The 17,714-nt window shown below is 34.8% G+C and overlaps 2 protein-coding genes across 2 annotated transcripts; both read right to left on the bottom strand.

Moving 5' to 3' along the window:
- Positions 1-909: 909 nt before the first annotated feature.
- On the bottom strand, positions 910-7,711 carry LOC131927262 (alpha-(1,3)-fucosyltransferase C). Its single transcript, XM_059283031.1, has 3 exons — positions 7,653-7,711; positions 2,673-3,390; positions 910-1,810 (listed from the first exon to the last, which is right to left on the bottom strand). The coding sequence occupies exons 1-3, from the start codon at positions 7,668-7,670 to the stop codon at positions 954-956; spliced, it is 1,593 nt and encodes a 530-aa protein (XP_059139014.1). The 5' UTR covers positions 7,671-7,711; the 3' UTR covers positions 910-953.
- A 1,861-nt stretch (positions 7,712-9,572) lies between these two features.
- Positions 9,573-14,800, bottom strand: LOC131927265 (alpha-(1,3)-fucosyltransferase C-like). The gene is made up of 3 exons (XM_059283033.1): positions 14,749-14,800; positions 12,304-13,021; positions 9,573-10,429 (listed from the first exon to the last, which is right to left on the bottom strand). The coding sequence occupies exons 1-3, from the start codon at positions 14,764-14,766 to the stop codon at positions 9,573-9,575; spliced, it is 1,593 nt and encodes a 530-aa protein (XP_059139016.1). The 5' UTR covers positions 14,767-14,800.
- Positions 14,801-17,714: the final 2,914 nt, after the last annotated feature.

Below are 17,714 nucleotides of genomic sequence, written 5' to 3'. Positions count from 1 at the left end.
AATTAAATAAAAGCTCGTAAATTTTTTTTTCAGAAAAAACGTTTTAATAACAAGCTTTTATGTACTAATGCACTAAAAAGTAGAAAATAAATTATAGACTACTATTTAAATAACTATAAAGAAAACCGTGATTCACTTTAGTATCTATTGGATACCTTTACTAATGTTTAGGAAGAGACCCACGCTTTTCTTTATAGTTATTTAAATAGTAGTGATAAATTATTTTCTACTTTTTAGTGCATTAGTACATAAAAGCTTGTTATTAAAACGTTTTTTATGGAATTTTTTTTAGTACTTTACATTTTTTTAATTTACAATAGAGTTTCATGACTAAAAACCATTGCGCGCCTTTTGAACGTGATGAAGGGCTATTGAAGCATTGTCTTCATGTCTTGACCCACGTGCCAACTGTGAACCGTATCGGTCAAGTAGAAGTGTCCGAATTTTCGCTCCGGCGTTTCGATCTAGACAGACAGACGACAGACTGTCGACAGACAGAGGAAGTGAAGAAGTGAAAAAACCAAATAGTCCGACAAAAACCTCACAATAACATTTTTATAACTACATTTATTTTAAAACACCGTACACTATTCATTTTTTTTTAAATAGGCTTGAAAAGCTGGTTCCATATTGTTGTTGACAAAAGCCTATAAAAATAAAATTTTAAAAATTAAAGTCTCTTAGCAACCACCGACTGCACTCATTATCATATTTTTGTATTGAGGATAATCCGTTTCAAGTCCTTCTCCAGTTAAAGTTCTGTTTCCGGTTACGGATAAAATTTAAATTCTGGTTAAGGAATAGATCTGGGTTCACGTTCATGTACAGCTTTAGGATAAGGATCAGGTTCAATTTCAGATTTAGATTAAGATTTATGTTTAGGTTTATAGTATATAAATGTAGTATATATATATATATATATATATATATATATATATATATATATATATAGGTCAGATATCTAGCGGTGGACGACACATCTTCTTTGTGAACCATTCCTTAATGTCTGGAATGACTTTAGAGTGTGATTTTAGATTCCACAGCCTCATACATATTTGACAAATCGGTACGTTTTCATAATGATAGTGCATAAAATATATTTGACCACCTCCATCTCGTATGGGGATGTCCTCATAAATGCTTACGTACTTGTCCTTCTCTTGTAAAAAACGGATGTACTCGCTGTCATGTTGGTCCAGGTAAAGCAGCTTGTCCGCGAGCTCTTTAGGGCTGGCATAATCTGCCGTGTTGATGAAAACTTCTGGAGGGGCGTGGCGTGAGTACTCATTGCTTGCACGGACCACTAGGATTGTGTTGGTGCTAATGTACCTAAAGAACTTTTCCGTTATGTAGTCCTCACACATTGAATTTTCGAAGGATAAATAAAATTTGTAGTTGGTGTCGATGTTTTGGAAACATTTATCGTCTTCAGCTCGTGGGCAAGAAAAGTTTCCGCAGAACCCATACACGTCCACAGGAATATATTTCTGTAGCTCTTCGATATATGTTTCTCGTTTTCCAATCGTTCTACAATTGCTAATAAGCACAGCAGCTTTCCTTGTCTTTTTGGCCAGGATAGATTTATAATCTCGAGTGATCGGTTTAAACCGCCTTCGTATGATTCCATACAAGGAAGTGACGTCAGAGTCCATCCGGTACGTCATGGTCCAGTTAAAGGCATCCTTCCACCCGAAGCTATCGTTCTTAATGACACTGTCGCGCCACCATTGCTCATTGGGTGGCTCGTGGTTGTTAAAAATAAACACTTGGTCTGGACGCCGTTTTGGTGGAGGTGTACGAAGAAGTTCACCTAGGGAAAAACAAAAAAAAAATTATTATAAAGAGGAGACAATTAAATTTTATATTTTCTTTTAATGATATATGAACTGTGATGTTTATAAATAGTGCTGTTTTGGATGTGTTATAATATTTGTAGTACAAAATGAACCAAGCATCAATATGAATGAATATTTCCTTCAAATCAGTGAACTTGATTTAAGTAATACACCGCTTCGCCTTGCGTTCAGCGAAAGTTGTGTTCTTGTATTTTCCATCTTAACAAAGTATTCTTTTAGTTTAGTAAGTGCGAGACTAGTATTGCTCAACTTGGAATTGCAAATCACGCAGTTTAGTCGATGACTTCCATATAGTTTCGTTATACACGTGAGTGCATAATTGTATATATTCTTCCGACCTTTTTGGTGCTTGCTCGACATAATAAGCATGAAGGGATTTAAATATTTTAATTAAAAGTCACAGGACGAACCATCTTGACATTTACAAGTTGACTAATGGGACACGATATAGACATAAACATTATGTTAAACACAACACGTATATACTTGACCAATGCATGCCTGTATAGGTGAAGTGTGTGTTGTGTTGTCAAGCGTTTCGCGACGTAGAAATATCACGATACTGATACATTTTATCTAGCTCTGGCCCACTTTATTACAATGTAGCGCCTATGCGTTGTTCCATTGTCCGTAGTGACAAAATCCGATCGCAAATTAAACAGGTTGGGTGTGTATCTCAACCTCCTCCCTGATACTAAGTTACCAAGCCAATGAGATTCTATAGAACCAAGGTTAAGAACCATTGCCATGAGCTTAAATATATCTATAAAATACGTTTTTGGTCTTCATATTCGTTTGCGTATAATTTTTGTTTACCTGCAAAGATCATAGCAGCACTCTGTTCAGCAAACGTTTTATTTGTAGTTATCACACAAGGAAAATCCGGACAAAACCTTAAGGGATTTAAGCTGTCCATCTTTGGCCAATACCGTGTTGGTATGTACCATAGAATTATTTTTTTCTTGTCAGTCACAGCTCGGGCTTCCCGCTGGTCTTCAAAAAACGTGGAGGAATTAAACGGAACAAAAGGCTCCAACTCAGGGACGTATGGACTTGGGTACGGGTCGGTTGATTTGGTTGGCACTGGCTGACGGAAGATGACGCCGTTCTCCATCCATTCCTCTACACCTTCCTTAGTGACACGCCTCTGAAGACTTGAACCTGACCGTATGACTTGTGTGATGATAGACTGACACGTCTGGTTACACGTTTCATTTTTGCCGTCCCACATTTGTTTCGCCAGTGCGTCGTTGATGGGAGTAAAGTTTGTCGATTTTGTCGCAGACACAGTTGCTTCGATCAAACTTTTCGCCGGTTTTGAATTGACAGCCGACGATACTCTGACAAAATCAATGGTTGAAGAAACTTGGTCGGTGCTCAGCTCAGCGACATTCACAGTTTGGGTGCAAGTCTTCGGAGCTTCTGAAATCAACCTTAAATCACGTTGATGTTGATGATAAATTAGGACAGTTATCAGAATACACACCATCGTTGGCAGAAAATATGACTGAGTGATCAAACCATTCTTGAAGAACTGTAAAGAAAAATGTGATAAAATATACAGACATTACAGTTTAAATAAAGCGAGACTGATCTTCCCAAAACTTTCTCAAATATTCTTTTATAACACTACGGGGATGACTACTCAGGATATAGACACGCTTTTTAAATATATTTTTTTACATGTTTAAACCTTTTAATATAGAATAGAATCTCGTAGAAAATAGAATTGCGCACCAAGTGAACAGCAAACAATATGTGCATAATAGTGTGGAATATTAGTACATTATAAATTCACTAGCCGTCGGTATCCGTTCCACTTGAGCTATAGACATATATATTTTAGTGTTATATTTGTTGGAGAAAAATAGTTTATAAAAAAGTTATTGGTCAAAACGCTTTGTGCTTTACTACACGATGAACGATATTAGTGACAAAAGCAAATAAATAACTCATTTATTTTTGAGAAATCAGAAATATCGTAAAAACTACTTCCGGTTAACGGAAATTGCTCAAAATTTGATAGAAAATTAGATCTTTTGCTTATGTCTATCTATCTATCTGTAACATTGGTCAAGTTATAGGCTTTTGAAAAACCAAAAGTAAAATAAGTTCCACTTCCGGTTATCGGAAATCGCTAAAAAGTTGATGAGGAACAACAATTTGTTATAATACTTAGATATGAAGTTTTCATCAACCTAGCTGTAGCGGTACTCAAGTTATCGTGTTCACAGACTTAAACACACACACATACATACACAAAGACATACGGAAAAAATAGCAAAAAAAACTATGTTTTTCCTACTCAGGGATCTTTGTGTTTGTGCGAATACGTGTGTGTCTTTTTGCGTGTGTGTGTGCGCGTAAGTTTGTGAGCGAGGTATATCCAAGTAGTTTTTGAACTGGACCCTGCCACCTGGTGCCCACGAATCAAGGCCATCCGTATCAGATTCGTCTTCCTCGACATAAGACGTGGATTAAGCTTTCGACAAGAAAAGCTGCTTTTTAAAAATAATATTCAAATTCGAAATTGATTTCGCCGTAATTTGAAGTTTATCTGAGGGATTCGAAGTTGAATCGCAGCTAGAAGAAAAAGTGGTACGATTTTCCAAAGGATAAATTAAAGGTAATCGGATTAAAGGGTCCGTGACGCACGCGTGGAAAGTAGATTGAAATTGTAGGTAAACTGTCAATGTAACACGTTTTTATAAGCTTTTTATTAGCTTTTATTCAGTTAACAATGTTTGTTTGTTTGTTTATTTGTTTGTGGGTTGTGGCATATCTTATTTTAACCCATCTCTACTGCAGCGATTTCATTTAAACTTTACAGATACATTAATTACCGATGACAATGCAATTATTTATATTTCTAATATTTTAGCAATTAGGTTAGCTATTTAAAAATTAATTTAAAATTACTAAATTCAATAATAAAAGGGAGATAACGAGAGTAAATACTAGCGATGGCTCAGACAGCTAACTGACGATGATGAACTGTTTGTCACGGCTGGTTGATTTCTCGCTCGAGAGTCGACCACGGGAGAAGATAGAGCAAGTCTCGTAATCGTGCAAATTTTTTTATCGTTTTACAGTTCCCTGAGTCGGAAAAACATAGTTTTGCAATCTTGTCCGTATGTGTGTGTGTGTGTGTGTGTGAAACACGATAACTTGAGTACCCTTAAAGCTAGGCTGATGAAATTTCATATATAAGTATTATATTAAAATCGTGGATCCGTATCAACTTTTGACCGATTTCCGATAAACGGAAGTGGAACTTTTTCTACTTTCAATTTTTGAAAAGACTATAACTTAAGTACAATTTCAGATAGATAAATGAAATTTCACATGTAAGTTAAAGATTTAATTCTCTACCTTCTGTCAAATTTTGAATAATTTCTGTTGACCGGAAGTAGTAATGTTTGCTATTTCCGATTTCTCAAAAAAACGTATGTAAATTTATAAAGTACTAATAATATTCCACACTATTATACACATTTTGTTTTGTGTTCACTTGGTGTGCAATTCTTTTTTCTACGTGATTCTATTCTATTTTAAAAAGTTTAAGTAATTAAAAATGGATTAAAAAGCATGTCTAGATCCCAAGTCGCCATCGCCAGTTGTTTTACATAAGAATATTCGAGAAAGTTTAGGGGAGATCACTCCGGTTTATTACTTTGCTGTATACGAAATATAGAAAAAGTATTGTACCGTGCACACAATAAAGAATAAAATGAGACTCAAGACAAATCTTGATGTTTTAGACCTCCTGCGTTGAAAAACTTGGTTTTGCAATTTTTTCCTATATGTTTGTGTGTCTATGTGTGTGTCTGTAAACACGATAACTTTAGTACCGTACAGATAGGTTGACAAAGTTTAATATTTATCAATTTGTAGTTCTATATCAACTATTCAGCGATTTTCAGTAACCAAAAGTGGCACTTATTATACTTTCGATTTCTAGAGAGCGTATAACTTGAGTACTGTTTCAGTACGGTAGACGAAATTTCACGTAGATCTATAAGTAAAAGATTTAATTTTCTAGTCAAGTATTTGACAAATTTTTAGTGAGTTCATGTGAAGGTAAGTAGTACTTTACGCTGTTTCAGATTTCTTAAGGAAATGCACAATAATTTATTTTTAACATGATTTCTTTGTCTATCGTCCTCCATGGTCGTAAACTTGAGAGCAAAATTTGTTTTATCGGACAAAATTTTCAAAAATATCAAAATTTTCACGTAGGTCAAAACTCCAAGATAATGTACCGTTACATTAAACTACTCAATTAGATTCTTTAATGGGGGTCGGCGTAGTCGAGTCGATAAAGCTCATGGTTGCTAAACCGAAAAGCCTCGAGTTTCTAGGAGAGACAACTCCAAAATCAAACAACTGCTGCCTTGTAGTTTGTTCTTGGTTGGACAAAGACTATGGAAGCAAATCCAAAAAGAAAAGCAGGCTGAAATCGGAGTCAATGGCCTCAATGGCGTGGTCGAGTCGGCAAAAGCTCATCGTTGATAAATTAGAAAAAAAAAGCCTCGAGTTCAAACCCCCTTGCAGATAAGGCTCGATCCCTTCCAACTTTTAAAATTAAGAACGAAGAAGAAGAAGAAGATTAAAAAAAAAACACTTTGAAAATTAATCAAGGTTTTTCTTTATCAAGTACTATGTTCCGCAATATTATAGGCCTACACTTATTGTTTGCGGTTCTATTTATTTAAAAAATCGAATTAATAATTAAAACTTGGGTAATCTCCACTAATCTTTCTCGAATATTAACATTTGCGTGGGATGGCAACTCCAGTTTAATCGGAATATAGACCTGTTTTTACAACCTTTCATTGAACTTGTTTTCCCGTCTGTCTATTTGTCTTTCTATCTCTTTGTCGTCATAGATCGAAACTGCCGAGCAAAATTTAAATTATTTCTAACTGACCGCTTCATTTTAAACTTAGCACGTGGGTATAGACCCTCCGATAACGCAATCTGACCAGTAGCGTAGCAAGGGGGGGGACGGGACATATGTCCCCGGGCGCCGACCTTAGGGGGCGCCAAAATGGGTTGGAAAAATAAATTGAAAGGTTGAGGTGGGTGCAAATCGAAATCTCGAGGGGGGGTGCAAATCGAAAGTTTGAGGGGGGGGGTTGCAAATGGAAATCTCGAGGGGGGGGGGGGGGGGGTGCAAATCGAAAAGTTTGTCCCCGGGCGCCGGGAAGGGTCGCTACGCCTCTGAATCTGACATCAAAAGGGTAGGGAAAATGTTTATAATAGCAAGTTTAGTGTCTACGTCAACTTACACGGCAAACAACATCAGACGCGGGACAATTTTGCAGTAACGTAGAGTAATGTCTTCAACTGCCACGCGTACCAAACCACGCAAAGGATTATCTTTAAATAACAATAACGCCGTAACAGCAAGCACTTCTATATAATAATTGTAACAAGCATGTAGACTACTTTGTAATTTCCAAAGGTTCTAGACTACGCGACAAAACAATGCACGCAGTTTACAATCTTTAAAGGGATGAGAATAACTAGGCCCGATGATCACTTTATTTTTGTACGGGTATACGGCCGATTGATAAAAGTCACTCTTGAATTAGATTAATTTGAAAACAGAAAGCAGGTGATTAAAAAGCAACAGTCGATTATGATTGAAACAAAAACAAACAAACAACAAAACAACAAAAACAAGCAACAACTAGAACAACAAAAACAGTATTGCTAAACACTAAAGAATACTTGCCAAAACCTATTATAAAATATATATCGTGTCTGAAAAAAAATTAACTAATAATTTACCTTGAGGCGCCGTGACATTTTGGTTTATGTTGTGTAGGCGCTTACCACGGTATTGAATGAGAAATGAGTAGCTTTCGTGTACTGAAAAAAGGGGAATTCAAAAGAGAGACCGCATTTTTGTGGACAAAAATTGCCCCATTTTAAATTTTAAAAGTAAGGCATACCAAACAATCCTAACAATCGTTATATGCTTTGTTTCTGTAACAAGATAAATTATTATCAAAACCATAACAATAATTTAAATAAATTAGCACAGTCTTGAAATGTGCTTACGTAGAGATTAAAGCAGTGGTTCTTAACCTTTTGGATGTGCCGAAACCAACCAGTTTGATTTGCGCATTCACCGAACCTTTCTTAATAGGAATTTTTTTTTTCAAATTCACAACATAGGTAGGCCTAATTATTTTACATATTCACAAAATGATTATCGCATCAACATCACTGTGTTTAAAGAAAAAAAAAAACATTAAAAATATTTTTCACAGAAGAACAAAAACATAATAATAAATGTTTTCTGTAAATAAATGTGGCTTTTGCTGTTGCTTTTCAGACACCAGTTTAGAAATTTTTTGCTTCACCTTTAATTCAGTGAGCATTGTGTTCTCTCATTTTCCATCTCATTGCATCTTAAGGAAATATTATCTTTGTTATGCCGGTGCTAGGCTAGAATTGCTCAACTTGGCATTGCAAATTATGCAGTTAGGACGCTTACCTCCATTAAGTTGCTTTAAACAGCTGAATCCATACTCGCCAGAACACTTTTGCTTTTTTTTTCTTTTTGCTCGACACATAAAGGGATTGAAATAAAAAACTCAAACAAGTTATAACTGGTCATCTCGATTCTAGTTTCACTTCTCCTTTAAGAGTATGTTTTTCTTTTACCCTGATGATACTGTGAGAGATTATCTCGACTTGGCTATCATCCGTTCTCTCTATCCATAGCCTTTTTATTAAAATGATTTTAATAATGTTCATCTAAGCTTTATTTCAAACTGAATCCCTTATCTATTTATGGTCGCTTCTTCTCCCCGTCATTGTAAGTTCTAATAGGTCTAAAAATAAATTGAACTTTAAAAAGAATTAAAATATATCATATTTTAAGAATACGTTATTAAAGTTGCAAATGTAGAACATTTTTTAAAGGCTACATTTTGTTTTCATCAAGCCTAAATTTTAACCTGAAGTTTGACTTAAGTGAAGCAAGTTTTGATTGCCTGATTGTATAGAAAAGTGGTAATCAATTTCCCGAAAACCCAACTCAGCAGCAATTTGCACTTAAAAACTTTACGGTATTTTGTTTAATAAATTTTTCTTTAAAACCACAAGACCCAGTTATGCCTTGTTTTTTTTTAACTTTTCGGTAAAAAATAAAATGAATGAAACCAAATAATATTTTGATTTGAAAATAAAAATTCCTTCTTTAATTACAGAAAATACTACAAACATCAAATACTTCCGATTTTAAGTTAAGTCAGACAAAAACCACATTTATTTTAATAACACTGCACACGTTTTTTTCAAATAATTAATGGACAATTCAAGACTACTCTCGTTGGAGTCCAATAAGATTATAGGCTTTAAAAGAAATTGAAAGAAGTGACAGAATAGTAATGATATTAGGTCAAGGATTAGGGTTAGTGTTAGCATTTGTATTACGAATATACGGATAAATGACTTGAGTATATGTACATAAGACAGTGATAACGCAGACTGTTATAACATTCTTCTCCAGCAACCGCGATACTACACTACAACTTCACATCATTGTTTATCGCGTAATAAGGAAACCATCTTTTATTTCATAGAAATCCTTCATCAAAACTATTCTGGAAACCTTACCCTATATATATATATATATATATATATATATATATATATATATATATATATATATATATAATTATATATATATGAATAAAGTCAGATATCTAGCGGTGGATGACACATCTTTTTTGTGAACCATTCCTTAATGTCTAGAATGACTTTAGAGTGTGATTTTAGATTCCACAGCCTCATACATATTTGACAAATCGGCACATTTTCGTAATGATAGTGCATAAAATATATTTGACCACCTCCATCTCGTATGGGGATGTCCTCATAAATGCTTACGTACTTGTCCTTCTCTTGTAAAAAACGGATGTACTCGCTGTCATGTTGGTCCAGGTAAAGCAGCTTGTCCGCGAGCTCTTTAGGGCTGGCATAATCTGCCGTGTTGATGAAAACTTCTGGAGGGGCGTGGCGTGAGTACTCATTGCTTGCACGGACTACTTGGATTGTATTGGTGCTTAAGTATCTAAAGAACTTTTCCGTTATATAGTCCTCACACATTGAACTCTCGAAGGATAAATAAAATTTGTAGTTGGTGTCGATGTTTTGGAAACATTTATCGTCTTCAGCTCGTGGGCAAGAAAAGTTTCCACATCTGCCGTACACGTCAACAGGAATATATTTCTGTAGCTCTGCAATATATTTGTCTCTTTTCCCTGTCGTTCTACAATTGCTTACAAGCACAGCAGCTTTCTTTGTCTTTTTGGCCAGGATAGATTTATAATCTCGAGTGATTGGTTTAAACCGCCTTCGTATGATTCCATACAAGGAAGTGACGTCAGAGTCCATCCGGTACGTCATGGTCCAGTTAAAGGCATCCTTCCACCCGAAGCTATCGTTACTTATGACACTATCGCGCCACCATTGCTCATTGGGTGGCTCGTGGTTGTTAAAAATAAATACCTGGTCTGGACGCCGTTTTGGTGGCGGTGTACGAAGAAGTTGACCTAGTGAAAATAAACAATGGATATGCTGTAAACAGGAGACTATTAACATTCTAAAACGGGATAGCTTTTTGTATGATATATTCATTGTGAAGTTAAATATATTAATGGATATTGTTTTTGCAGTATTATAATATATGTCGAAGTACCATGTCACGACATATAAATGAATGGGAAATAAATGTTAAAGACAGGCCTAGGGCGCCAAACTGCACCATGCTTGGACGCCGGCGGAACCGTCTGTTTCAGCTTAGTAAAAGACTATATTATACCCCGATTTATTCATAGTCTTTTGTACTCACTTAAACGAACTTAGGAGTCATAGCGAACACGGGAAAGCCCGGGGCGTCAAATAGCACCCTGTCGCGGCGCCGGAGGACGCGCGGATTGGATTCACTTAAAGACTATAGCAACCTCTCCTATCCATAGTCTATCGCACTGTTTAAAACGAAATTATGCACCATAGTGCTCATATAACAGCCCAGAGCGCCAAATCGAATCCTGACGGGGCGCAGGCGGACGCGCCTGTTTCAATTTAGTGAACAATTACAATATCCCAAGCTTATCCGCAAACGGAAAAACGTCAAAGAGGACATTTAGGAGCTGGCTTCTTAACTGTTATTGATTTAAAAAAAATAATTGCGGTGCAAAGCAGCGTCATGTGATGGAAACTTTGAAGCTATAAAACTTAAACATAGCTCTTAAAATAGTTTCTTTGATGTTGTTTTTACAATCGAGAAGGTAGTAAAACTTTACACTGTTAAATGTACTGTTACAACGTCTGCTTAAAAAAAGGTACGCACTATAGTAAGGTAAAACAAGTTAATAAAAAGTCTAGTGACAATTTAAGCGCCATTTCCTTATGTTATCCATAACTTTTAAAAATTTTTTGTGACCGAACAAAAGGATATTTATGAAAACTTTCTTCGGCAATATTGTTCTAAATTATGGCAGGAATCGATTGGTAAATGTTTCAAGTCGCTAAGTGGCCTGGTTGCCGAGATATGGGCAAAAACTGCATTTTTCGAGGTATTTTGGCTTTTCCGGGAAATCCAGAAAGGCTTTCTGGGAATTTTTTTGGCCCACAATCATCCTCGGAACTTGCTTAACATATTTGCTTTTGAAACTAGTCCTCGATATTGCTTCATTGAGGAGGAGATACGACTTAAAGCTGCGGACACACATCCATCCATCCATCCATCCATCCATCCAGAAATAACGAATTAATAATCGCAATTGTCAGTATGGAAATTGCGCTAAAAAAAGACGATCGACGTTTATCATGTTTAGTGCGACAGACAAAAACGAATTCCCCTTCGTGCGCAAAAAAAAGACTGATAATAATCTGCGGGAAATTCCCGTTCCCAATCAAAAATGTCTAGTTACTTCAGCTGTCTTTGATTAAAAAATAATAATAAAAAACAGTATGCCCTGCGTTCAGTGTATACAATAAAAAAGAGGCAGTATTTAAAATACCTACCACATTTCACTTGATCAATCCACGGTAATTATGTAATTTTTTCCCACACCAAAACAAAATAATAATAAGTACATTTTTTCCTCCCGATGTAATGGGTTTGTATAAAGGGAAGTAATTGTGTTTTCCTAATTTGTCAAGGGACGCAAAGAGTGCTAAAGAACTAAATGTAAATAATTAGAAATTTTGTGAAAGGTGAAACATTTTAAAAAAATTGTTTAATGGACATGCCAACAATTAATACCCGTAAGTTTGAAAAATGAAAGTTGTTTTACAACACCTTTATATTAATTTTTTAAATTATGAATTTAGACGATGAGCAATTTAGACTTTGGAATCACGGTTTGCACACCCGCCACAGAATTGAACTTTATATATTAAATTGCAATTTTTAGTTTACCTGCAAAGATCATAGCAGCACTTTGTTCAGCAAATGTTTTATTTGTAGTTATCACACAAGGAAAATCTGGACAAAACCTTAAGGGGTTTAAGCTGTCCATCTTTGGCCAATACCGTGTTGGTTTGTACCATAGAATTATTTTTTTCTTGTCAATCACAGCTCGGGCTTCCCGCTGGTCTTCAAAAAACGTGGATGAATTAAACGGAACAAAAGGCTCCAACTCAGGGACGTATGGACTTGGGTACGGGTCGGTTGATTTGGTTGGCACTGGCTGACGGAAGATGACGCCGTTCTCCATCCATTCCTCTACACCTTCCTTAGTGACACGCCTCTGAAGACTTGAACCTGACCGTATGACTTGCGTGACGATGGACTGACACGTCTGATTACACGTTTCCGTTTTATCGTCCCACATTTGTTTCGCCAGGACGTCGTTGATGGGAGTGAACGTTGGCACATTTGTTGCAGGCACAAAAGTTCCGATTAAACGTACCGTCTTTTTTGGACTGACAGCCGACAATACTCTGAGTAAATAATTTGTTGAAGAAAACTGGTTGTTGCTTAGCTCAGCGTCATTCACACTTTGAGTCCAAGCGTTCTGATCTTCTGGTATGAAACTGTAACCACCTTGATATTGCTGATACATTAGTATGATTATTATAATACACACAATAGATGGCAGAATATATGATTTACTGATCCCACTATTCTTGAAGAACTGTTTGGAAAAAAAATATTTAAAATAAAAAATACTTAAAGTTAAATGATAAAAAAATATAATTAAATATACAAAAACTTTAATTTTTAGGTTTAGACTAGAATAGACAGTTAAGGGACAAACAGTGTAGTCACACATTTAGGCATATTACAGCGCTTCTCTACCACTGGTAAAGATAACGCACGACCCGAATTCTTTTGGATGGTTGTAGACTGATGACTTACGAAACTAAAAGATTACCAGACAACAAAAACTCTCTGTTAACTCGTATCTAATGTCTAGGGTAAAAACACGAAGACCTTCTGCTACTTATAATACTTTTAATCAATTTACAACCTTTTAATATGTATACAAGTCCAAATAATAAACTCTAGATTCTATGTAAAATATTAGAAATATACAAATAATGAAAGACCCAACTTACGAGTTGAAGAATAACAAAATGAAACTACTAACACTGTATAAGGTACTTAAGTAATCAACACAATCTACACCATATTAAATTGAGGCTCAGAAAAATACTTAATACACAGGTAATTAGGGGAAAATGCTGCTTAACTTAAAAAATACATCATGGCGTCGTACATGGCATCTCTCTCGGTAAATGTCTGGTCATCTGCCACGAGAGAGGAACATTTCTGGTATTTATATGACCCCAGAATTATGGGATGTCCACCTCAAAGTCAAAAGACTATTGGGTAGGAAGTCGCCAAAGTAAGAATCAACCAATCGGATTTTTTGGTGAATTTCACCACATAGCGTGATGGAAAATTTCTGGAAGCACCCCAGACCACTCACGGTCAATTAAATAATTGTAAAATTAAATAATAGAAAAAAGAAGACCTAAGTAGGTCACAGGCAGCATTGTAAATGAAGAAGGGGGCTGTACCGCTGAAATTAAAACACGCATCTCTAAAGCCAAACAAGCCTTTGTAATCATTAAAAAAATATGGCGGTACAAGAGAAAAAATGTCCATGACCAAATGTTGAGTTTTCAAAAGTAATGTCCTCTGCTACTGCTGGAAAGTAACAACCACCACCATTAGATCATTGGACTCTTTACAAACTAAGTGCTTTCCTTTTGGAGGGTAAAAGGCATACACTGGCCTAACACCATCTCAAATGATAAATTACTTGGAGACATTGAAATAGAAGCAGTTTCCAAAATAATAAAAAATAGAATATGGCGATTGATGCAGAGCGTCCTAAGAATGAATCCAGATGACATCGAAGGGAAAAAAACAAGGAACTACTGATTCGGTTTAGAAGAAGGCCTACTGATTGTTTTTTTTTAAACGGAAATACCAACAAACAATTCAAAATAAATTAAAATAAAAAAATCAGAATGACTGAAAATTAGAAGATAAAACAAATATTAAAACCTTCATAATAATAATCTTTTAAGTTCGTTGACACTAAAAAATAAACAAAATTGATTGCTTTAGTTAAAGCATTGGTAAATAATGAAATTGGTTCAAATGTTTGCAAACGTTACGTTACTAAAGAAATTTATCGAATCTAAAAAAAAAATTCAGTGCAATTAAATTAGAATTATTTTAAAGATTTTTATTTTCTGTTTATTCATTACATAATGCTACTTTAAAAAAAAGCATTGCAGAACAATTGGTTGTAATTTAAACGCAAAAAAAATATCAAAATATTTAAGAAAACAGGTTAAATTCTATTTCAAAATATTCGAAAAGAACAGATATTAAATAATAGATTACCTTCAGACACCGTGACATTTTGGTTTAGTCGTGTATAGCGAGCAACTTATCACGGTATCGACTGATAAATGAGTACCTTTTATGTACGCTTATGGGTGTATTTAAGAGAGTGACCGCAGTTAAATGAAAACAAAAGTGCCCCACTTTTAAAAATGAAGGCATCACATATTGCTAAAAATCGTTTTATGGTTTAATTCTGTAGCAATGTAAATCATTATTATAACCATACTGATATATATATATATATATATATATATATATATATATATATATATATATATATATATATATATATATTTATATATATATATATATACTGATATAAATATACTGATATATATTATATTAATAAAAAATTTCTCTCTCATGTTATTTGTGCTGGTAAAGAAAACTAGCTCACAAAATGTGATAAATAGAATTTTCTTATAAATAAATGAAATTTTAAAATTTTTGAAAATTACAAAGGAAGTAAAATTTTAGTAACATGTATTCTGGGTCAACGACAAAGTCACGAAAAACACTTGCCCTTATGGCCAAACAGCATTTTTCCGATTGAACATTGGCCGCAATTCGACAAATTCCCAAAATGGACACTCCCCCTAATGCCAGAAAGCCACTTGCCCGAAAAAAAATTGTATTATATATTATTAAGTAGACATTCTTAATAAATTTGAATTTAACAGTTTGAAAATCAACACTATTCTAAGAATTAAAAAAAAATTATATATATTTTAAATTAAGCTTTTTACTACGAAAATTGAGAAATTTCTGTTAAAACGCATAGCTAATTTTTTAATAAAAATTAGAACCCGTACATGATATTAATTGACATGCAACTGATATATACAATTTACAAATAACAACACATTACATTTAAACAACATGCTGTAATTTTCGCTTGCGTTTTAAGCGCATATACATTAAACATTTTCTAACCTGTAAACTTTGTGACCTGAAACAAAATTATAAATAGATTGTGTGAAATACCTTAAAGGTAATCAATTTTAGATTAATTGGTGAGATTATTTTACCATTGTTGCTATTCGTTTTTCGATGTAAATCTGATCCTTTTTTACGTTTTGGCTGTGGGTCACCCGTGCAGTCAATTTAATTTTGAACACGACACCGACTTACTTAATCCTCTTTAATCCTTGTGGAGCGTAAATCCTCAACCAAATCCTTCTTGCTCTTTCTGAACTTAATCGACGATTCTGTAAACACCAACGTAATCTGCGCCAACCATTCTCATTCAACGCAACCTTGTTTTATAATTGTGTTAGAACGATTACTCTTTCTAAATAGTTGTAAAGGTATCCAATAGATAATATAGCGACCACACGCTTTTCTAAATAGTTATTTAATAGTAGTGTATTATTATATTAAAAATATATTTTTTTACTTATTAATTAATAAGTGCATTATTACATAAAAGCTTCTTACTTAAACGTTTTTTTATGAATTTTTTTAAAATGCTTATAGTTGTGTTTGGTTTTAACATGTTCAGTTCAAATTTATTAATAATGCCTATCACTTGGTAATATGTAATATTAACATTTTTTTTAGAGCAAACGGAATTCTGGCAATTGTCCGTTCAGCCATTGGTCGTATCCGGGCAAGTTCCCATTCGGGAAAGTGTCCGTTCGGGCAAGTAGCCATTTGGGCAAGTGACAATTTGGGCAAGTGTCCGTTTGGGCTAATGCCCATTGGGGCAAGTGTCAATTCGGAAAAACAGCCTTTGGGCCAACGGCATTCGGGCAAGTATTTTTCGAGAAAACGTCCGTCACTCCTTTATTCTTATAATGAAAGCCGTGGTTTTATCGTATGACTTGGTTATTCATTATATAGTGACCGACACGTGATAAAAGCGAATGGTGAACACGTACAAACAGACCAAGTCTTTCATGGATATACCAGGTTACGTAGGCCTACAACAAAAGTTGTATAAAAAATATTACTCGTAAAGCTATTTAAACGAATTAGGATTTCTCAGCCTTTGAGAATAGAATAAGCCGCTGAGTTTTTACAGAGTAAAACTTTCCGTCTGTTATCGATAATAACCTACTGAGTTGATTATATTGGCATGTTTATGAAAGCAAAGAAAAAATATAATCCGCTTACTATCGCTGTAAAGGGTGGGCTATTATCAAGCTAACATTAAAAAGTAATTTTAAAAGAAACAATGGCAACTAAGTAGATTTAAATTATCTCAGCTGCATGGCAAGTATCGATTTATATTGAATCCGGCTTAGTGAAATGAAGTAATAAATCGTTTTCTTTACTTTAAAATGTTGAACAGCGCAGGCCTATTGATTATTGTCACCGCGCAAGAAAGCTTGTACTTTGAAATATTTAATCATGAGTCGACATTGTGTAGCTTGGTCTGTGTGTTTAGAAACAAAATTTATGATATAACTCTTTTTCCAACTATATATTGTAATTTGAAAAAAAAATGATATCTCATGTTGCCACAACGATTTTCGTTTATAAATGACATCACGCTCTTGGTAGAGGAGGCAGAGTGAAGAAGGTTGCCAGAAAAATGCAATCGGAAAACTGCGCAATGGAAAACTGGGCAAACAGAAAAATGCGCAAATACAAACAAATTATACTTAACATTTTTATATTTCGAGGGAATATGTTTTATTAAACTACAATGTACATGCAGACACTCTTTGTTAATCTCTATACATGCTCAATAAAAAAAACCAACCAATAATGCCCTTTCGCACCTTTTTGTGCGCAGTTTACCGTTGCGCATTTTCCCAGTCACCAGTGAAAAATTTCCCCATCAGTTCAATAACCCCTGAACATTCCTCTTGTCCAAAAACTGCAGCAAGACCTTACCCTTAGGCAGTGGCGCCACTTAGTAGCACCTGATACAGTAGCTTATTAGTCACCTGGTCTCCAGATGGTGTCACAATCTTTGATTGGGGGGGGGGGGTAGTTTTAATTATAATGTATCATCA

Source organism: Physella acuta, unplaced genomic scaffold, assembly GCF_028476545.2.
Source record: "Physella acuta isolate Inbredline_101_S28 unplaced genomic scaffold, ASM2847654v3 ptg001392l, whole genome shotgun sequence".
In the NCBI taxonomy this organism is placed as follows: Eukaryota; Metazoa; Mollusca; class Gastropoda; family Physidae; genus Physella; species Physella acuta.
This window is presented reverse-complemented; position numbering and strand designations above follow the sequence as displayed.